Source organism: Buteo buteo, chromosome 11 (genome assembly GCF_964188355.1).
Source record: "Buteo buteo chromosome 11, bButBut1.hap1.1, whole genome shotgun sequence".
Taxonomy (NCBI): Eukaryota; Metazoa; Chordata; class Aves; order Accipitriformes; family Accipitridae; genus Buteo; species Buteo buteo.
Genome location: NC_134181.1, coordinates 21,891,386 through 21,914,396, shown reverse-complemented (window position 1 = coordinate 21,914,396; position 23,011 = coordinate 21,891,386). Strand labels below are relative to the sequence as shown.

The following is a 23,011-nucleotide window of genomic DNA, read 5'->3' as shown; positions in this document are numbered from 1 at the left end:
TGCACACTTTAGACTCAGGAGAACATACTGCAGAGACTCAATGCTTACATGAAGTATTAGTTAGGTGCCTCCATTGCTATTTAACTACTCAATCCTAGAGCAATGTAAGAAGTTATTTCAGCAATGCTGAGCAGCTGCACAGAGTAGATGTGCTGCCTGCAGCCAAGGGGGAAGGAAAAAAGTTTAGTTTTTAACCCACTGTAAGGAGTGATTTTTCCAATTACATGGCAGTTTTCATCTTTAAACCTCTAGCTTTTGTGGTAGGACTCTGACAACAGCAGAAGTACTAGATAGAACTAAGAATTTTTGGGTTAGGGTGTTTTTTTAATTAAAAAGACCGTTGTAACTTCTTACCTCTGATTTTATTTTTGGACTGTAAGAAGTACACCAAGAACTAATACTAAAAATCTCTAACCTTTCCTACACAGTGCTTTTTCCCCCAAAAAGATATTCACACTATTATGGAGTACTCACATGACAGAATGTCTGGATAATGGGCTCACACGCTCTCATCAGCAAGGCTTCAATTTGAATGTCCTGCAGAAAACATGCAATATTTTATTTTCACAGTGAACAGAAAAGAAAAAAGGCTCTGAAAAAACCTGTGATAACAAGTTAAACACAACCCAGTTTAAAGGGTTTTGAAATCCAGACAGCTTTGCCCTTCAATTCTGGAAATCCTAGGGTTCACTCTTGCCAACAACGTGGTGAATGCAAGACAAACCTTCCAGCTTAAGGGAGCAGCCTGGTCTCCACAGAAACTCACTGCTGGGATATTTCAGCAAACCTTCTCCAAACTGGATGCTACACCACTAGAAATCACCTTACACCTAGGCAGGAGTTAAAGATTAATAATAGTTCCGAGCAAGTCATTTTGTAATCACTGGGAAGGAAGCTTTCCCTAAGGCACAATGCAAGTTTTAAGAGATACATGGAACAGTCTGGGGCAAGATAATAAAACATGCAGCTTCATAAAATAAGTAAAGCTGCTGACCTCACTGAAAACCTCTAATGATGCACCTGGCAGTTACTTCTTGCAAAACTTTTGGGACGGGGAGGAAAGTTGCAATATGGTACTCAAAACTACTCGCAAGCAAGACCAAAAAAAAAAATGAAGTCTCATGACATATCTTGACTTTTGCACTGGTAACCCAGTTACCTTTAGCACGAAATCTTAGCTTCAGTACCATGACCGATTTTAAGCAGGAGAAATGTCATCGCCAGCCTAAAATCCTGAACCGTTGTTCAATTCTCTTCCTCAAGAACCCCACATGAAAACTTACATTGTACAGGGTAGAATGGATGGTCTCTGCTTGATCCCAGAGAGCTGCATTTCTACAGCTACTCTAACTTCACTTTTTTTCATCATTATCAAAATGACAGGCTTAACTTGACATGCTCAACTATTCCCTTTATCCCAGGCTGAAAACTGCTCACCTCAGACTCCAACTCAGTGAGGTTTCCCACTATGTCTCTGCACTCAGACACCAAGTCATCAAGATGGTCCTGAAGGCATTCCAGCTCCTACAAAAACAGACTCTTTAGTGTGTGATCCAAGAACCCAATTTGAAATGTTGTAACACACGTGGAACTGCCCTGCTCCTCAAAGTCCTAAATCTCATTTAATCCCACTCTTCTACTGGTACTCCCAGAACACATATACGTCGTAGAGATTGAGAATGTTCATCTAGGATATTACTGCTTGTTCTCAAAAGCTGCATGATGTGCTTTCACTTCTGGAATATCACATTTAATTTGCCCTTCACATAACCTTAATGAGAGGTTAATTACCTAAACTACAACCTATGACGGGCGCTTCAAAAAGACAATGGTGTATGCTCTACTGCATCTGCTGTTGAACGGCTCCTCCCCTACAGCTATGCTAGGGCACAGCAATTTAACATGAAAGTATTTGTTGAAACTTTGTTAAGTAGTAGCAGATGTTAGTTCAGTTCTGTATAAACACAGGAAGCATGTCAGTATTTGCCAGATGAAAATAGCATAAAGTTTATGTGGGAAATGTCAAGCTTGTCATAGAATATTACAAATAAGAGTCAGGGTGGGGTGGGGTTGCTTCATTCAAGTCCTTCTTGTTAAGTAACCCCTTCCCCCTTCTCATTCCACTACACATTTGAACCTACTGAAGCCACGCAGTAGGCACAAAGATTCTTCGTATCACCTCCATCTCTCCGTCTAGTGTAGATTGTTTCAAACCACACACATTTTTAATATATTCTCAGCTATAAAAAGAGAGCTAACAGCAAGACGTCCCTTCTTCCCCTTTTTTGCCCTTCCTACCCCTCCAGCTTTGCAACTGAATTACCAGTGTTACTGTGTACAGTACCTGCCCTGTCTCTGTTTTTTCACTGCACCACTTCCCTAAGTCAATCATGCACTTGTCCTGAAGGGCTGGGTCCAGCTTCACATCCATGGCACGCTGATGGAGGATTCTCTGGACCTCTGCTCTGCACTCTCGTGATAGCTGTAAAGAGGTCAAAGAGCATTTAGTGTATGGGGTCTCTAAACCCACCCAATGAAAACAAGATGCTGTCAAGTAAGGTACTGAGAGTGACCACAAACGCCATCAGCAATCCCAGAAAGCACACAAGTTGTCCTGTACTGATCAGCATGAGCCTGCTGGGGCCCCCACAAGCGATCCGAGTTCCAAAAGAGTTCAGAGCTCTGTCATTTAGTTTGGATGAAGGCTCCTTTCATTCCACTACAATAAATTTTATATTCTTAAACCTTCACTTTGCTTTTGAAATGAGATGTCAAAGCAGGTCCCTAAATTATCTGCTGCACTGCCCCTTTCATACAAAGCTACAGACTGCTTCTGGAGAAGAAAGTCAAAACAGCTCATGCTCTCAATACCAAAAGGGAAGCCCAGAATGAGGCAATATAGTCCAGCTGTAATTTCTTCTCAGCAATCCCCACTGCAGCACATCGCAGCCAGCATTTACCAAGACTGAGGAAGAAACAAATTGCAGAAAATCAAGGGATACTGGTATGGTGCTTGTCAGACCTAAAATGCACCAGTTGAATCTTAAAACTTCATACATTTAAAAATCCAAACCACTAAAAGTTACCTAGCATTTTGTGGGCAGCACTGGAAAAAAGTACAGATCTAACCTCTGATCAGTTTGCTTTCAAACACTAAATTTCAAAATGACAGCTGTTCCCTTAGCCTACTTTCCACAAGAAAATACATTTTAAAGCCTTCTCTCTCTCTGATAGATTATTTGCAGGGTGGACTATTGATTTCTTTGGTCAGCACTAATTTAAAATGGAATTAAAAAGTCTCAACTCGGCAGACTAACAAACTGCATTAAAAAAAATTATTCCTAAAAGACAGGTGCTTTCAATCAATACTTGACCTCTGCCACAAAAGACCTTTTAAATCAAGCTGTAGAAATTAATTTCTAAGCCAGGCCATTGTGTAAACCCACCAACTCCTAGGGCCTGTGTACACTACAGTGCCAAAAGAAATGGGACCAAGTACCCAGCTGCTCTCAAGGGAGTGCCTTGATAAAGGCACAAGAGGGCAGCAAACTTGGAAAGAGTAGATCTGAACCAAACAAATGTGATTATGCTGTATCTCCAGACTGCAAAGCTGCAAGTCAGATCCCTACTATCTTCTTTAAAGACAGCATAAGCACATTTACCAGCACAGTATGCTCCAAAGAACTGAAAGGATACTTTATATCAATAGGAAGAATTTAATGGAGCACAATCTGAAATTGTACTCAAAAAAAAAACTTAATTAGAAACAGCCTAGGAAAGCTGGGCTCAGAACTCCTTTTTGCATAAAACCAATTTTGCAGCTATGCTAGCTATCTACAAGGAATCACATTCCTCTTTGGAAAGACAAGAGGGAGGACTTGAACTGTGTCTGAACAAATATACATAAGTTGTTGTCAGCATACAGTTCCCCCTGCAGGCAATTGTCACATCTTGATGGGGCTATTTTGCCTTACCAGAACACCACCACAGACCTTCAAGGCACACTTGAGGAGGAGTTGGGCATCTGAAGCAGTGCAACTACCACCTACAGTGAATGCCTTTAAGTAGCTTTTGCAAGTTCTTGCAGTTTTAGCACAGGGCATCCAACTTCCAAATGTACACACAACCATTCTATCACACATGTAAGAGCAGCAAGTTGCACTCCAGCACTTACCCTCCTTCCTTGCTCCTCCGTGCGGTACGCATGCCTGTACAAGCAGGAGAAAACAGCCCCTGGAGGCATCAGCTCACTAGTCTCATTCCAGCCATGGGTATGGCAGAGACGGGAAGCATCTCCCTGACACTTGCGGTAAAGGACTGTATCCAATCTGCAAACAAAGAAGTTAGCACTAGCACTTTATACAAACTTTTAACATTTTTTTCATATTCTGAGATGCTTTTGAGGCAGAATAATCCACTTCAAGTTTCATACACCACCACATCATTCTACAGCAGTGTCTACCCAACTGAACCAACAGGTGGCAAGATGCCCATCACTCAATTTGTAGTCAACTCCCTAATCTTGCAAAAATACACCAAGACCTTTAATTACAGATTAAATCTTCAACGCTTCTTGAAGTGCCTCCCATTCTCTTCTGCAGCATGCCAGCCAAATGCTGACATGAGAAAAGAAATCATCTCCTTGATGTCCTACAGCAGCAGAAAGGCAGGAATATACCATCTTTTGCTTGCATAGTATCTTTCATGTACTTTGTACTGCGGCCATTTTGAAATGCTAGTTTCATAAAAATCTGAGTTAGATTAATTATTGTCTGCTCTGGATTTGAGCTAACTGAAGACTCAGCACCCCTTGCTTTTGCATACAAGAAAACTGCAAGTGCAGGTCTCTTAAGATGATGCCTAATTACATTAAAGCTAAGAGAGATATTGCCAACTTTCCAAAATGGAAACTTCAGATTTCTACAACACTTTAGAAGGCAAACTTCAAGTGATATCAGTGGACACAGTTATATAGATATATAGATAATGATAAAAATAGTAAGAAAACCATTTCCATTCCATGCATCTGCGCTAGGCACGCAGTTCATACTTCATAAGCCAGTTCTAGGGAACATTGGTTAAACAAGATGAGCTAATGTTGCCCTGCCTGTAATATGAATTAGAATTATCTTTACTCCCAGCAAAATGCAAATACTCAGTCTTCCTTCTTCCAATCACTTAAGCAATTGCTCAAGCAATGAATTATCTGCTGGAAACATCGTACAGGTAGGAGAACCAGCAATGAAGAAAAACAGGAAGAGGAGGAAAAAAAAATTAAGCATTCTTGTCTACCTACGGAGACAGTTATTGAGATGACTAAATAAATAGCCACAAAGCCCTAAACTCTCTGGTCCATGAAGCCCCATGTATTTTAAAAGCAGAAAGTTCAGAGAGCATGTCAGCTCTTAACTACTGCCAATGCTGCCCATAGATACAGCTATGAGTCAGATTTTCTTAACGTTTGATTTGAATACCCTTTGCAGTAATTGAAGCGCATGACTTCTTGCCTTACACTACTTGTGGTCACCAAAAACAATTATTCTATTTCTTGCAGTAACCCCATTTGATGTACTCTACTTCCTCACCTCTCACGTCTTCTTCCTCAGAAAAGCCAAACACTTATTCTTTCCTCACTGGTCATGTTCATCAAATTTATACTCTCCTCATCTTAACCCACACAGACATGAGGGGCTCTGTGTACATTTAAAACAAAGCACTGCCATCTTTGGATGAGAAAGTTGGAAAAGCAGTACTCCAAAGGGAATTACATCTGTTCTACAGGCTGTAATCACACCTAGAGAATTTGAAAAGGCAGAAATGGAAGCAGGGAGCCTCTCACACAGTGGCTCTTTGTTATACTTAGTAGCTTAGTTTTCTTCAACTCCCATATTGTAGCACTCAAGAGCAGATAAAACTAGCTGCCACCTGCACAGAAAGTGACCGCCAACTTCAGTATGGCCAGAGAGACTTATTTTAATTAAAGATGCATTGAATTTCAGAACTCAGACTTGAGACACTTTTTAGGGTTGCATCATTTCTAAGTGAGTACCTGATTTAAGTGGGTACCACACTTACTTTTTCTAAGCGGCTTTTGCTTCCGTTGTTCTAGACAGGCATTAATGCCCTACAGACCTGGCATGCTTAAAAGTCCTCTTTTGAACTGAAGTATGCTATACTGTTTTACAAGGAACTGCTAATGAATACAAACACTAAATACAAGCATCAAGTGAGGATAAATTTTGTCTTATAGCACTCACTTCCAATCACGAGATATAAAATACTGGAGCTCCAGGAGTCTATGCTCACAGTCCTCTACCATCTTCTCAGTATACAAGTGCTCCATCAGGCAAGACAGAATCCTGCAAAGAGAAGAAAAAAGTTGGGCAACAGACTGTTATAATCATGCTGAGCTTCCTTGCAACAGTTGGTGTTGCCAAATCTATGGTTCATTGGAAAGACTGGTAAGACATTCAAACACAGTGAAGATCTTTCTCTTCCTTCAGAAAGGTTACACTGAAACCAACTGTATAACACATTTGTTCCCTCTTAAATTCCATTGTTTTAGTTATCTCAGCAAGTCTGATACACAACAAAATCATAAGGAATATTTTAAATAAAATTTGGCTCAGGAAACAATATATATCAGGCCTGAAGATAAAGGAGACATTTGTCTCTGCAGTACGGGTTTGCTTAACTGGTCTTTCAAGGCTTGTTACTTTTCTTTGTGATATTCCTAGACTTACGCAGTAAGAGAAATTAGCACAACAATTGTTACAAATTTAACCTAAGCGCCTGAGATTGCTATGTCCTTCACCAGTGCTAAAACAGTCCTGTTGCAAAAATACTAGCCTGCTTATGTGGCAAGAATGAAGACAGAGCTTGGTTTACACCAAACTAGCAATTCATACAGGGTTGGAGAAGTCCATCGTTTCTGGACAGGTTTTAGTATTTATACTGGTCAGCAACACAACCTTCAAGGATGCCCAGCAGAAACAAAAATGAGATGTACCCGAGAGCCACCTACATTGGGTCTCCAGACCGTATGTGCTTGCAGGCAGTCTGTATCACCGACTCACAGGCCTCATTCAACGCTCGGTCAATGCGGTAATCTGCACCAGGGTCAGTTTCTTGAATCAGTGTTTGAAGCTAGAAGAAAGAAATTGTGGATAGGAAAACAAATAATTATCAAAACGAGAGCACTTACAACTTCTCAGTGTGGCAATTATACACCAATAACAACACTACCAGGTATGACCTCTGCTCTATGCTTGCTTATTTCAAATGCTTGTGCTGCCATCTCAATTACCACACATGGGAGACCAGTGCTGCTGGACCCTAATTATCTTTATGAAGCAGCCCAGGAACATTGGATGAGACTCGTCACACACTGAAGGTCAACTGTATACCTGGACCACTTATATACCAATTTACAAAATGGAACTGGTAAAATCTGAATATTGTATTTTTGATCCATACTCATCCAATAAAGCTGATGATACAAACATGCAATTCTGTCTCACTTCCATGAAGACTATCTATTGTTCTAAATTGAAACCCAAACCAATGTTTAAAGACCAGTTGCCTAACTATAAACAAAGTTTAAAAATGTTTTTTAATTGCCTGGAGAGGACACAAAAGTTTCACAGAAATACAGGATAAAACGTCCCGTTCTGCTGGCCCATGATATATCATTTCCTCAGGCATGCCTGCGCAAGCTTTTGGAAGCCAGGGTAACCACAATTTGGTCTATATTGAACAATTTTTAATATATAAGAAGATAAAATTTTATTATGAATGTATATATATTATTATATCACACATATACACATAACAAAAGCAGGGCATCGGTTTTTATGTACTTAAGAGAAGCCATGGTATAAGTGAAAGATGAAACCAAAAACTTTCCAAAGATTTAGAAAACAGGTGTGCCAACTGGAAGCTGTGATATCCCTGCACTCCTTTTGTGACTTCTAAACACTTTCAACTGTCATAGGTAAATACAGTATGAACAGTTTCATCAAGTCCTTTCTTCTTGTCAAACAGTTATTCTGATTAAAGCTTCAGAAAAATAACTGTCTTTATTAATAAGGAAACATAATTTAACATCCACAGCACTGAGCTTCAAAATCAGATCCAGACAGGTCTCCTTCACACAGCCCATGATATCTGAACATGAATTTGGGAGGCATCTGTGGGGCCATGGGAATGGAGTTTGGGTAAATCTCAATCTCACTTAATCTATAGTTTTGAGGAGAAGGGTAGCTTTCTGAGCCATCACTCAGCCCAGGATCCTCATGTCCCACTTCATTTCCCACCAAGCTGTGAATTCCCAAAGACTGACACAGGGCAATCGTCATTTGACAGGCCAATATTTTTAGCTGACAAATTTGGAGGGAAAAAAAAAAAAAAAAGAGCTTGCTTAGAAGGCAACTGCACACCAACATTAAATGGTCTATGCTGTTAACATCCTAACACTTAATGATTTTTGTTAATTGCCCCCAGCCCAACTAAATCAAAAGCACAGTTATAATTTTATCCTACATCTTTCAAAGCCTGCACCTGAGCACCATCCAGGAAACTTTCAGGGGCAAAGCCCTAACATCACAAAATACAAAGAAGAAAAAAGCATCAGAGAACTGGAGAAAATACAAGCTAGTACTATTTATCCAATAGGAAGCTTGTAATCAAACAGACAGACCAGAGACTGCCTGGGAGGAACGCAGGATTTCCTGCAACTTGGTCTTGGCCAAAGTTTATTAGGTCCAGCCTCAGCTTCTAAGGGATGCAGGCAGCTTGGAAGAGAGCTGCCTAGCAGGCAACAAGCTGTTGATTCAAAAGTTCTTATGATATTTTCACTTACTGCTACTACTACTACTAATACTACTAACAATAATTTATACAACTCTAACAGTGGTCAAACAGAAGCTAATACAGAATCCAGTCCATAACAGGGAGCCGCACTTTAACCAGTGGGAGAAGTGAGAAGTGATACATGCTTTACAAACTTTGTAAGAGTCAATGCAAGAAGGAGAAGTATATGGTAGTTCTCCTGGCATGCACACACAGCCTGCATGGGCAGGCAATACTCTGCACATAAAGTGCTGGGCTCACTTCATGTCAGATGTTTACATATAAAAAAAGGATGAAGTATGATTATTGGAATTACTCCCTCAAGGACAAATGGGTGAATAAAACCTCAAACCTGACACTTTCTTACACACAGAGATTAAATAAACTGGCCAGAGTATTATACCGGCAAAATTCTTCTTCAGGTCCCAGTGTAAGTGGTATTTGTGTTGCTATCAAGTGATGCAGAGCATCTCCAAGACAGCAAAGCCAAAGTGCAAACAGCCCTGAAGAGGGCACATTGCTAGAACATACCTGTGATATGCTGGAGTGAGCAAGGTACTTGAACCTACAGTTAGGCAAGATATGGCAGACCAAACACCCAGGAGTTGTTTTTTTAACTTAGGCTGAACAATTCATGTTACACAGAAAGCCATCATTCCTCTACCATTTACAGAACTTGGGCATTTTAGCAAGTTCACTGATCAAAACCAAGACAAAAAAAACCACACAGCTCTTAAGACATTTGGGTCTAGGCACGCCTCTTGCTCAACAGCACGGTTAATTGCAAGTGGAGACTCGTATGCGAGATCATTCTGGTTGAGGTGTCACAAGAAACGAAGCCTCTCAGATCAAGAAATTGGGGTCTGAGAAAGCATTTACTTGACAGTTTTGAGTACAAAGAATCACTCATGTTCCTCATGCAGGAAATAGTACAAGCAGAAGCTCCTGCAGGAAAATAAAATCATGCAAGTTCTTGGGCTATGTTTTGTTTAGGGATTTTTTGGTGTTGTTTTTGGCAGATGGGCAAACATCTTCCTTTCATAAGGCAAACAGAATCAGAATAAATCTTGACAGGCAGGACAGTAAGTAAAACCAGATCCAAATTAGATGCTTCCCATTCCAATTTCCCCAAGCAAACTGTCTAGGCAAGCACATCTGAAGAATTTCAGGACTAGTCCTACTGCTTTGAGCTAGCCAGGAAATCAAAGTGCTGTATTAGCATTACCTACTGATGCTACTAAAAGCACAGAGACACAAGTTTTTGACTCCACATAGAAAAGACAACATTTGGAGATGGGCCCAAAGCTCTGCAGCCAGCTCTGCTGGGACAACCCCAAAGTAACCGTGTTGTTTTCCTGTTTCCTCAGGTGATGAGGTAGATGCCACAGACCAGCAGTTCCAACAACAGCAGCCACATCAAAGTTCAATCTGAGAGCATCAGCACCATGTTTCTGAAATAAGAATTGCCCAAGAACAGCAGAAAGCAAGGACCAACATCAGTCAGCTTTGGTCCAGCTGGACTTGGGCTGAAGCCATGTGGGCCAAGCAGTAGCCAGGAAGCAAGCAAGCACGAAATAGCTGAAGCAGCCATCCTATCTGCAGACGAGGAGCCTTTGTACCTCCAATGTGACAGGAGTTCTCACTGACATTACATTGTAGACAAAAACCCCCAAAACAAAACAGTCCATGCTCTTTGATGCAGTCTGCTTACTAGTTTTTGGAAATCCCAACACAGATCAATCTTTCCCCCACAAATGAATTTACCAAAGCAGCACTTCCAAGACATCCACATGTCACAGACTGAACTGTACTGACACAAGGCAATGAAGAAGCTGAGAAATCAGCTTCAGAAAAGCATCAGTGGCTCAGCAGAAGCGTGTGTCAAAGGTGCTCTCTAGGAACCCAAAAGGCAGCAGAAGCGTGTGTCAAAGATGCTCTCTAGGAACCCGAAAGGAAATTAAGTAGCTCCAGCTACTATGAAGCGATGGGCCTCTAACTTGCCTTCCTCACAGCCTGTCATATGGGTCAATCTCATATGACAGGCAAGTTTGAGTCTCTTGCACAAGCCACACAGTACATGGAAGGGCTTCAGACAATATTCTCTTCCTTACAAAGATAATTTACCTACCATAGAAGGCAAAAGCAAGAAGCTCATTCTAACACAGTAAATCAGAACAGAACAAAACCTCTGACAGCTGAGACAACCATTACCATTCACATATAAAAATATCAACAATAAGTGATTTAGTACTTCAGAAGTCATAGGCAGCTATATAATAGTACCGTGCCAGTCCTCAGGAACCCAGAGCATTGGAATATTTATCCCATTCTTGCAATCATCCATTTCCTCTTGCCCATAAAAATATGGACAAACTGATCCTATTTTATAAAATCAACACTTAATTTGCTCCTGCTGTCTTTTTCACAGAGAACAAAACACAGGTCATTCAACTTGAAGGGGAGTCATGGACAAGCCCTGCTGTTCCATCAACTTACTGTAGAAAATTAAAGCAGTAGCTTAAGTATAAGAAAATAAAAAAAAAACAAAACCAAAAACCCTAGAGATTTCTACAGATATTCTTTTTCCCCACAAGTCTGAAATCTCGTATCACTTTTGGGGGTCCCCTGCCCTGACTTACGACTTGCTCTGAACATGCCCTTCATGATCTGGAAGTTATTCCCACGATGAACTGACCTTGCCACAATTTGCAAATAATCAAGTTCTGAGGCAGCAAGTTCAATTTCATATTTAAACAAAAACAAGTATTCAGTTTTTCACATAAATCTTCCAAAGCATAAGTCATGCACTACAGCTCACTGCAGAAATGACTCAAACTGTACAGCTGCTGCACCGATACACCTGATATTTATGCAGAAATAAGCTTCATCACAAAAGCATCCTATGCCTTACAAAAATTTAAGAGATACTGATTTGCCTTCGATAACATACACAAACTGGCAACATTTTGGGCTCAGGCTTTAAGCTACATTTACACTGAAAATGGAATACAGTGGTTCCATATACTCCAGGAGGTCAAAAGCATGCATCTCCTCAAATTCCTACATCAGCACTAATAGCCACTTTTGGCTTTGATATCACTTTCCCAGGCTCATGGGCCATTAAAAAAGCAAGTATTAAGTACAAAAATGTAATATCACATTAAAAGGCACTAACAAGTTTGAACCAATATTAAATAACTGTTTTCAATTTAAAGAGACTACAAACAGGATGCATCTAGGCCAAAATGGAGTTTAAGCAAGGCAAAAGAATTATCCCATTTTAAAATGGTATTTTGGAGAACGATGACATTTCCTTCAGTGGCTGCAACTACAATGACATGCAGCAGTATGTTGTACCTACCCGTCCCTGAAGTTCCATTTCCATTGTTTAAGCCAAATGAAATCGCAAAAATAAAACTGAGTGGAAAAGTGCTTTGAGAAGATGTAGTGCATTTCCAAGGACAGTGCATAGGGGGAAAAGGGAAGGAGAGAGAATGTTTTAGAACTTATAAAAAAGCAAGTTTCCCTACATCTTGCAACCAGGAGAGAATTCCATGACTTGAGAGCTGCTGGAGAAGAACTACTGAAGATCCAGTACAAAATCCAGAGCAAAACAATCCAAAATGTATTTTTTGAGGAAAAAAAACATTACTAATTTGCTGCTAGATACCAAGTTACACTTCATACCATGACAATTACACAACTGCCTCCAGCATTCACTGGTACCCAGCAGAGCCAGACTGCCTTCAGCCAAATCTCCATCGCAAGGCAAAATGTTAACAGACAAACCAGTGCTTCTACCAACTGAGCAACCTAGAAGCAAAGTGATAGAAAACTGTCTTACTGCCTGCTGACAATTCAGGCCGACGTTTCCCTTTTCGCCCCGTACTACTTTCATCAGGCAATGCAGGGTGCGACCTTTCCGATGCAGGCCTGAGCAGTGGTGTTCGATCTCCCCTCGACAGCTCAGGATTATTTCTGGGCTCAGTGAGAAGTCTTCCATTAGCATGCGCCGGTAATCCAACATTTCACCCTGGCACTCGCTGCTCACTTGTCGACCTGAGCCAAAAGAAGATGACATGATTTAGTATTAATGCTTAGGAGAGCCCTTCTTGACCTATGCTACCATCATGTTGGAAGAATGGGAACAATGTCCACACTCTGGACAACACCAGATCACAACAAACATGCTAGAGTGGACATGCTGGAGATCAAACCAGTTCTTATGGTAGCAGCTCCTGCCATTTGACTGAACCTGTAAAATAGCCAGTTTATGGATTCATACACAGTTTTGCAAAAACAGGTCCTGAAAGATTAGGAGTTTCATATTACAGGACTTGCTTTTGAAGAACAGCTGAAAGCACTCAGTGGACCTACAGCTCTGTACCACAGGCCAGTTCTTCCCCATATGCTCAAGGGCTTGTTTTTCCACCATAAAAATGGAAGTCACCTATGGTAACTTACCAACTTGATTATTACTGGCAGAGGCATTTGTCTGGGCAGCAGGTTAAACATTTTCTGAGGAACAGGTTTCCTAGAGCAATAGCATGTACTTGCTCAGGAACCCGAAACACAGAGTAAGTTACCAAGAGTATATACAGAGTGTCTAACAAACCACTGCAGTTGCACAGAAATCTAACTTTAATCAATGCTTAGGTCTGCTATAAGCTTTCCTACAGTCCCCGTGTGGACACTTTGTTGTTGTTGTTTTTTTTTTTTTTTCAATCAAAAGGAACATGCCTTTTTTGCTGTGCCCTCCCCCTAGCCCCCATCACAAGCTATTCATACATGTACAACACCCCATGCAACAGAGGTCCTATACCCCAACAGGGGCTCCCAGGCATTATAACGCTGACACGTGGAGGTGTGTGGAATAATTAGTGTTCCTCCTGGGCTATGCTTCCTGCATGAGCCACAGGCTGCAGAACCTGTTCCACCATGAAAATGGAAGTTAATAATAATAATACATGTAATTCAGGAAAGCACCTGCCCACTGCAGAGAGAAGGAAAAAACCCACAACTTTTCCACAAACAGCGCACAGTATTTCCACATCAATCAGAAGCAATGAGTTATTCAAACTCACAAATGCACAGATTGCTTATGGTGTGATGGCAGCCTTCCCCTCCTGTGCCAGGGGCATTACAGCATGCAGCCCTGCTGCTGAATCAGAAACCAACCAGCTGCATGCCAAGGGGGAAAGCAAACAATTCTCTAGTATAACTCTAGAGGATATAATGTGGTGTTTTACATGTTATGGAAATTTCACAGAGAACCTTTAGCACGGTCCTGCCATATAGGGCCCTCTAATGCCTTTGGGACAGCTGCTGATGTTCGGGCATCTCCAGCTTGCACTAACTTAAATGAACAAAAATAATATTCTCACGCTTACCTTCCTTCTATACAGGAAAAACTAGAGTTAGAGAAATTAAGGCCTTTACCCAAGCTACTGACTGCAAGGCAAGAACATTACTTACAAGAGGCAGAGGACTGAGTATCTCTGGCTTTCCCTGAGTAATAAGAAACAGGTTCTCTATTCTGTGTTTTAACCTAGTAACATAGTTAATGCTTACTACATAAAGGAGGAAGAAAGCTGCTTGAATTCATAGTGAATAGAAGGATTTGCAATTAAACATCACCCGTCCAAGTGGGATTTGCTATTTTGCATTTTAAACTTCTTGTCTACACAACAGGAGTCAGTGTTAGAGATTACTCAGCTATTCTGATCTTTAAAACAACAGTGATGAAAGCATTATGATGAGAAAACTTGCCTCTGAGCCAAGGTTTGGAGAAGGTTACTTGGAGAAGGGGACTGTAAATACATGTTGAAGCTGAAGGTCCAAGAGAAACTTAAAAAATATCAAGGTCCCAGCAAGTCACAGTTCTCTTGACTGAACTCCACTTACCTCTATGCACAGCAGACTCTAAGCACATCAACAGATAGGAAAGCCTGGCTTCCCGAGACCGGGGAAGGTTCTCCACATTACAGCGGTACTTCTTCAGATCACTTTTACAGGACTTTGCCAGCGAGTAACTGACTTTGTAGTCTTGGGCAATCAGCTTCTGGCGAGTCGTCAGCGCATCACGACACTGCAGGAGACACATTGGGATGGCTGAATGAGTTTCGGTGCACTGGTGGCAGAGAGCTAGATCTGCTGCTGTTAAGTTTTCAAATTGTGTTTCCAAAGATGACTGATGCTTTAAAATTCACGCATTTAAGCTAGACTCCAGTCAAATTTAATTTGTCTCAGAAACCACACAGTTAACAATGCACACCAAGGTCAACAGATGAAGGGTTTTAAAGGCAGCAGCTCTCTGCAGAGCACTTCTTAAAACTGCACATTCATCCAGCTTTTTGTGAAGAGCTATGGCTGAGAGCATGACTCATTCTTGATAACTAGGATCAGTTGCTGACATTTATCCCAGCTGTGGTATGCACTCACCCCATGCCCTCAAGAAACATCTTTTTCCAGTCGCATTTACAAAATAGTGTGTTCTCTGCATTTGTTCTGCAACATGCCGAACAGATGACAGCAGACAAAGCAGTCTAACCATGGGAATTTCTAGCCATTTTCCACAAATGATGAGGCTCACGAGGATGCACTGTGGCCAAACCCGAACCCAGCAGCTGCAAGAACAACCCTCTAAATTTCATCCAAAAAAGGGCCTGTAAAAACACTGCTACGCTTCATAGCTTTTGGTTTAAATTTTATGAAAATTAAATCCGAGGGTGGCAGATAATTCAGAATAGCTCAGGCAAATTTGTCAATTCCTGGACTATTTGAAAGGAAGGAAAACCGTGCATGTGTACGGTAGGGAAAACAGGGAGCAATCTTGGCAGAAGGAACAGAGAAGCCCTACAGCCCTCTCCCCTTCCTTACATCAGGTTTTTGACTTTTGTCCCACTCCCTCCCACATACCTACTCCAGGACCTCAAAGCCCTACTCCAAGATATTCCCACCTCCTCCCTCATGCTCCCATCTCTGTGCCATGACTGGGACCTTGGGACTAAACAGACTTAAAGCTCTGGACGCAAGGAGATATAGGCTCACAGATAACTCACCCCCTAAAGCAAGGAAAGGTCAGGTACAGCCAGGGAGCCCAGCCTGGAGAGTAGTTTTGGATTACACAAAACAAGCCACCTACTAGGCAGCTATTGTCAGCTACATGCGTATGCAGCAGCCGATGCCATCAGCAAGGCAGGACATTTTATTGGATAACAACTTCTACAAAACTAGTGACTTTGCAGATGGTCCAACTTCGGCAGCTACAAGAGTGAGAACTGGATTTTGTGTTCCTCCTGCTCTGCAAACCACACCCTCAGAGCATCCACCCCTCTCTCCCTACCAAGTCATCTGCTACAGTTTTGCCTAACCTCTCAAAACCTTACATTCATATCTTAGCTGATCATGGAAAAGACCCCTCAAAAACCACCACTGTCCCCTTACAACCAAAAACAGGTTAAGCAAAAATAGCAGTCCATTTCAGTAACACACTTGTACAAAATGGAGCTTTCTTTCAAGCCCTCAGGGATCACACTCTCAGTTTTGAATTTGTTAACTGGAACCAAGCTTTCAGATAGCAAATGCATTTAAAGAAAAGGAAGTGAGTCTGGTCCCTCCAGGCCTCTGAATCAGGCTCCTTCAGCGGAGCTTCTCCCAGGAGGGCTTTACAGATATTCATATATTCATCTTCGTATCCTTTCAGAAAGATGATATAATTCCATATAAACCCAAACACTATGATGCTGCTTCCGCAATCACTGAAGGCACTGCTGCCTTCCCAAAACACCTACACCAATACAAACTCTTTTCAGGACTGGCTTTCCAGAACAACTTTTTTGTTGTTGTTGAAAACCACATCTTCAGCAAAAACATAAAGGAAACTCCAGTAACTGAACTGTGCATCTTTCCCACAGAATTTGCTGCTTCATAGTCAGACATGCATAGCCTTGAAAACAAAAATGAAACACACATAGCTTCCCGTACTGAGGCATTTGGGCTGTTTTGTTTCTAATCTGTACATTATGACAGCATTTATCCAAGGCTTACCCCAGCATGGTGCGACTTCTACTTTAAACACTCAATCACAGTGCTACCACTCGAGCTCCATGTCTACCGTCCCAAATTACCCACCCAAAAGCTTTGATTTATTTAAATCCTTAACTTTAAAGGCTGTAACTTGAGTACGATTAATTCAAGCCATCAGCACGTAGCTGGAAACACAAACATATCGAAGTAAAAGCATCTGTTAAAGCAGCCAGTTATCTGACCACAGAGATGATGGATTTTCCTCAACACTGGAAAAGAATAATGTAGCCTGGACTGATGAATGATCTGATGATTTCTGCATTAAGGATTTGTCTCACTGAAACAGATACCTACCTTTTCACTCATTGATTCTTCAAACTTGTGATTAAAGAGGCACTTGTAGACTCGGCCTTCCCCAGCCTGAGTCTGTGAAACAGAACAGTAACATTTACCATTAAAGATAAGACTTTTAATGCTTAACAAGCAGGCTAAACTACACCTAAAGAGATTTATTTTTTAAACTAGAAATATATTAACTTTACTATTTTGAATTACAGTGATAGCTTCTATACTATAAAAGTCTTTTAAATTTTATTGCATTAAAAAAATCTGGTCATGTTCATCATCCTTTTAGTGAGAAGACACTCAGCTGATACAAGTAATTCAGACTGAACAATGCAGCTTTCCAGCTCATCTCGTGAGAGATAAGGAATGCTGCAAGTAGTCAGACCAGGTTTACCTCGTGCAACAGCTTACCGCTGCAGAAGGCAGCGGTCACTTACCTTTGTTGCCTCCTCCCCATTTGAGTCATTCCACTCCGTCACACCAGCTCTGATGGCCGTTAAACCATTTATGCCAATTCAGTTCATTAACCCACTGGAAATAACGCTTGTTTGTTGGGTGAGTGAATTTAATACCAGATTTATTGCAAAATGACAGCTACAAGGTGTCTGTTTTCAGTATTACATGATCCCACCCAGGCTCCACTCTACCATTCCACTCCTCCTTTCCAGTGGGGTTTTGTGGGTTTTTTAACCAATTACTGTAGAAAAACATGCAAGAGGAAACTACTCACATTTTCACAAAATCGTTCTCTATCATCTCGGCACGCAAAGTAGAGATGACGGTCCAAGTGGAAGTCATCCGAAGAGAGTTCAGCTACACGAAGAATTGCTTTCTTACACTGATCAGAAACCTGAATTCGAGGATCAGTCTCCTCTGCCTCTTTTACCAGGCCTTTTTCCAGGCATGCCACCACCTCTCCTTGCGAGTGGGCATCCTACGTGAGAAGAGCAAGACACCTGTAACCAACCACTTACATAATCAAGTGATCTGTGAATCTGGATAAGCACCGCATAAATTAAGTGACAAACTGTCTACACAGAGACTTCCAAAAGTTCAGCCTAAACTGCACTTACATTCATAGGAGGCAACAGTTAACATCTGTACTATCCACACACTTTATATATCACCATCCTGCTGATGGCCATGGTGAAATCCCCTCCTCTGATGCTCTGGGTTTGTTTTAACATGACTTAATGAGATTATCGCTACTTAGTCACACTGCTCAGAGCAGTTTACCAAAATGGCCAAATTATCTTTAATCTGACATAACTCTCTTCGCACCATGGCAACAGCAGGCAACAGCATCACATTAAGAACATACTTGGGGGAGAGAAAAATCACAGTTCCTCCTTGCTGAGACAAGCCTTCAGTTTGGGTGGTAATAATTAATGATGCTAAAAAGGCCACAAAGGAGTTCTGACCAACGCAGGCTTCTCAATGCTAATTCCTCCATTAAGGTGCTAAAAAAATTCAAAGCATTCAAGAATAGACAAAGTCTCAGACAAAGCAGTTCTGGCCCAATACTGTACACCACACCCACTGTCCCGCAAGCCTGAAGACAACTTTGGGCTATGACCAGCGACTGCCAGAGAGCCTGTGCTTTGTATGAAAGCCCAGAAGAGGCAGGGCAAGGCTCTGTTTAGTTTCCTACATCCTTTTTACATGTTTAGAAAGGAACTATACCCCCTCTATACCCCCAATTTCTCTAATAAACAAGAACTCTTCTGGAACAGATCTCTCAAGGCTTCTGCAAGTTTTTCCTGTGAAGACCACCTTAATTTACGCTGCTCTGCTGTGAGAGAATATTGCTATTAAATTTATATCAGACTATCTGGAGTATACAACAAGCCATGAATATTTGCATACATCAACCTGGCATTTGCAGTAACCATTTAGGAGCTATCCCTTCAGCCCACTCTTGCCAAGTAGATTCATCCATTGCTGTTGCAACAGCATGAGTAAGAAAGCAGTCTCACTAAAATACGACCGTGACTATTCAAAGCCATGCAACTCTTGCAAATCTTTTTGTTCTGACGTGTTTCCTCAGGCAGGCAGCCTTTCATTCCTGTTTTAACTCTGCTACACTTGGAGCACAAGCAGAACTGGCCAATTAAAGTCATAAACACAACCCAGAAGTATCATCAGTTTAAAAGGGCTAAAAGTAGTTTTTCCTTTAAAAAAGGCAAAAAAAACCCCAAAACCACACACCCTAAAACTCCGTATTTTGGTTTGCTCTTTTCTTTGAGTGGGAACTGGCCAACTCCACATGCTGGCCAGGTATCAGCATCTTTGAAGAAATATAATATTAACAGTCCCTTTAGGACTGAACCCAAAAGGGATCCGAGGAATACTAGTTAGCAGTACATTCACCACATTACTTAAAATTGTCATTTATCCATAACCACACCAAACACACACACTGTTCCACAAATCCTTGTGGTCAGTCATAGACAGTAATTACAACTGAGGAGCTGGCAAGCATAAATGATTGAGAACAATCATTTTAAGCTCCTCTGGCAGTTTTTTTCTCCAGCCTAGGTGAGGTTGCAGCTGGGAGGCAAGGCAGGCCAAGATTACTCTCACTCATCTGCAGCCTCCCCTTGCAAGCCAGCAAAGAAGGCACAAAACAAGTTTTCCTGGTAGGAAAATCAGAAGTTTCCTGGTTTCTTGAAGCATGGGTCTAGATTCCTGGCCAGAGTCATGCTATATATGAAAGTGAACCTATTTTTGATAGCCTAGTGAAACTGGATTTCCATATGCTGGATACTGAATGTTTACTGTTGCATTTCAGGGACACAACATGAAATAACTAACTTATTGCATTACTTCGCAAATACAATTTTTACATTTGGGTAGATCATCTTGTGGTGCTGTCTGCTGCCCTGTATTAGAACAATTTTAAAACATATTAGATTTAACAGAAATAGAAACACATGCAAGTCAGCACAGCTAGCTCCTGATAGATGCAGTCCTGCTCTTTTCCCCACCTCCAGCACTCACATGCCTTCTTGTGGTGCCATTAACATTCCTGCTCTCTGTTCATACTTAAATGCCTAGCCTGAGCAAACTTAACTAAGCAGAGAGTACAAGGTCCTGGCAAGGTAAAAGACCACCAGCTTACCGTATCTGTTCCACAGATCAAAAAGGTGTATAAAAATCCAGATCAGGATGTATGCTTGTCACCATACTGAAGCACAGGATAACTGATCACAGCTTCACGAGGCTTTAATTATAAGCTAACACCTACTGTATCTAAGATTGTACAGTCTCTTATTGCAGACTGGAGGGGAAGGCAAATGTGTGTATGGCTGGACTCAACCACCTTTTTCTAAAGTAGCTAGCCATCAAAAGTTTGACAGGCTCATCCTAAGAAGGATGGCAGGGCAGCTTTGACACACACTTGTGGTACCCTGCATCACTTTGCGGCACTCTGCCACACAGAGCTGCCTGCTCCCACCTGCACTCTACATGCCACCAGTCCCGCAGGACCAACTCAGCTTCAGAGGCACCAAAGCTGAGGGTTGGCATCCCACAGCATGAGCTCTCCCGGTCCTGCTACAGCACTGGCTGCCTGGTGCGTAAAATGGTAAAAATGCCTGCTGCAGCTCTGCTGTAGAATGAATCCCAAAGCTTTTCCTCTATCCAGCACCCCATTGTCAGAAAGCCTCTACCTTAAGAGTTGAAGACCTTTAAGTGTATTCCACAAGTCAGGACTCCCCAGAATTGCTGTAGGGGCTGACAAGAGTCTAGGCCTCATTCCTCCATTGCAACACACTGAAATATAAGAGATTAAATCTAAAAACCACACATGTTTTTTTGGAATTGTTGCTTCACCACCACTATCAATCTTAAATGGAGAATTTTAACTGAAAGTTGCAAAGAGCTGTTAAACATACGAGATAATTATCTAGTCTGGAGTGCCTTGAAACTCTATACAGTTTTATGAAAGGATACATATAGATCCACAAAGGATACAAGCAGCTTTCCAGTACTGTCCTACGGCACTTTGAGCCACAGAGAAATGGAACTAAGTTCTAAATTTGCCCAAGCAAACCCCCTTCAGCACAATGCTTTGGGAGATTTTAATTCCCATGACCAAAATTCAAACTCCAGGCACATGGGTTTAGGCCCAGACAATTTTAAAAACCTTGTTCTTACTATTAATTTTCCATCAGATTCACACACACTCCCAACTACAGTTTAGGCTTTGCAATTCTTATTTATTTTTTTGTCATTTTCAGAAGTTCCACAGGAAAAGACTTTATTCTGTCTGAAACCTGACATGCCTCAAGTTCATGACTGTTCTAGCTGCGGACTTGCAGAGAGAAGCTAGAAAGGTGACCAGAAAAGAGTCAAGAGTAGAAGGGAGCAGTAGGCAGAAGGGTAAAACATAACCTGTCTTATCAGCACAGCACCTCGCACTGAACAGCTGTGCTGACTTGCTGGAGCCAGAGCAGTCAGGCTACAGAAAATCACCCAGCAGATCTATCACGAGTTCCAGTTTGGGACTCCACCTGCCTAACCCGGACACCAGGGCTACAGGGACGGCTCTTAGATTAGCTAGTAGTTCAGTTGATAGTACACTGCTATAATACTATATTAGTAAACAAAGACTGAGCTGAATGTCCTCATCTCTTCCCATTTAGACTCATTTCTCTTCTGTGTCCAGTACTTCTATGAAACCAGGCAAAGAGTGAGAGCAACTGTACTTGAAGCACTTCGGGGTGGAAAAAAAAAATTAAAAAAAAAAATCAAGAAAACAATGGTCTCCTAATGTGTCTTTTTTTAGAAATCTGAAAAATACTATTATCTGGTAAAGTACTACAACAGATGTGCAACTGACACTTATGCAGCCTTCATTATGGCAAAATAATCAACTCCAGTTTGGACATCATGGCTAAATCCAGCACCTGGGCAACTATACACTACCCACTAGTTTGATATAATCCTGGACATTACCAGGATCAGTAAAGCAGGTCATTCTGATAGGCAGCCCAAGAACAAAAACTCCATTGCAATTAACAATTTCAACTTCAAATTAGATCTCTATTGCATGAAGACAAAGCAAGCTTTAAAAACCAGGAGACCAAATTCACTATAAAGCACAACGGTCAACTGGAAAGGTGACTGAAACTACTATTAAATATTTCTGCATTAACTGGAAGGAAAAAAAAGCTACAAACAATTCCACAACACAGGCATATTACAAAACTTAATGCTTTCAAATGACATATCTACAGCCTTTCTGCTATATCCAGCAAAATGAAGTCTACAGTCAGATCGAGACTTCTAAGCTGTACTTTATTGCTCTTACAGAGTAGAAAACCAACAAGAAACACGGAAAAGAAAGCACAGAAAGTACCACATCAGAAGCAACAAACACAGCAGGAACAGAATTCAATTAGGAAGTAGAAAGCAAGCTAAAACAAAAAAAGGAAGTACAGAAAAGGAAAACAGTTAGCTAGCAGAGGGGCTTCAAGAGGCAGGGTAATTCCAGAATACCTATTAAAGTGCCTTTTACAGTTAAAAATGCCAGTTTATCCCAGTTACTATGATGAAGCTATCATATTGCAATCTACTAGCCACCTGATGTGGATGGAGTTAGTGGTCTAGCAGTGCTTATTTCCATTAAAGAAAAAAAAAAAAAAGACAGATGAATCTCTTCCCCCATCTTCCTCCTTAGGTGTCCAGGTCCTATTTATGAAATTCACAGTTACATTCAGTCACACAAAAGGGTAATGACTGCTTCTCTACAGGCAACTCTCAAAAGCTACAGCATGGAAATAAA

The 23,011-nt window shown here is 41.3% G+C and overlaps 1 protein-coding gene across 1 annotated transcript in view; it reads right to left on the bottom strand.

Annotated features, from left to right (window-relative positions):
• The window catches only part of GLG1 (golgi glycoprotein 1), an 87,669-nt gene that overhangs the window by 15,819 nt on the left and 48,839 nt on the right, over positions 1-23,011 (bottom strand). Inside the window, exons 5-14 of the mRNA XM_075040389.1 lie at positions 17,954-18,157; positions 17,233-17,304; positions 14,755-14,938; positions 12,695-12,909; positions 7,025-7,146; positions 6,258-6,359; positions 4,175-4,328; positions 2,345-2,482; positions 1,438-1,524; positions 475-537 (exon numbers count right to left, since the gene is read on the bottom strand). Coding sequence (XP_074896490.1) covers positions 475-537; positions 1,438-1,524; positions 2,345-2,482; positions 4,175-4,328; positions 6,258-6,359; positions 7,025-7,146; positions 12,695-12,909; positions 14,755-14,938; positions 17,233-17,304; positions 17,954-18,157 — 1,341 coding nt within the window. The remainder of the gene's footprint in view (positions 1-474; positions 538-1,437; positions 1,525-2,344; positions 2,483-4,174; positions 4,329-6,257; positions 6,360-7,024; positions 7,147-12,694; positions 12,910-14,754; positions 14,939-17,232; positions 17,305-17,953; positions 18,158-23,011) is intronic.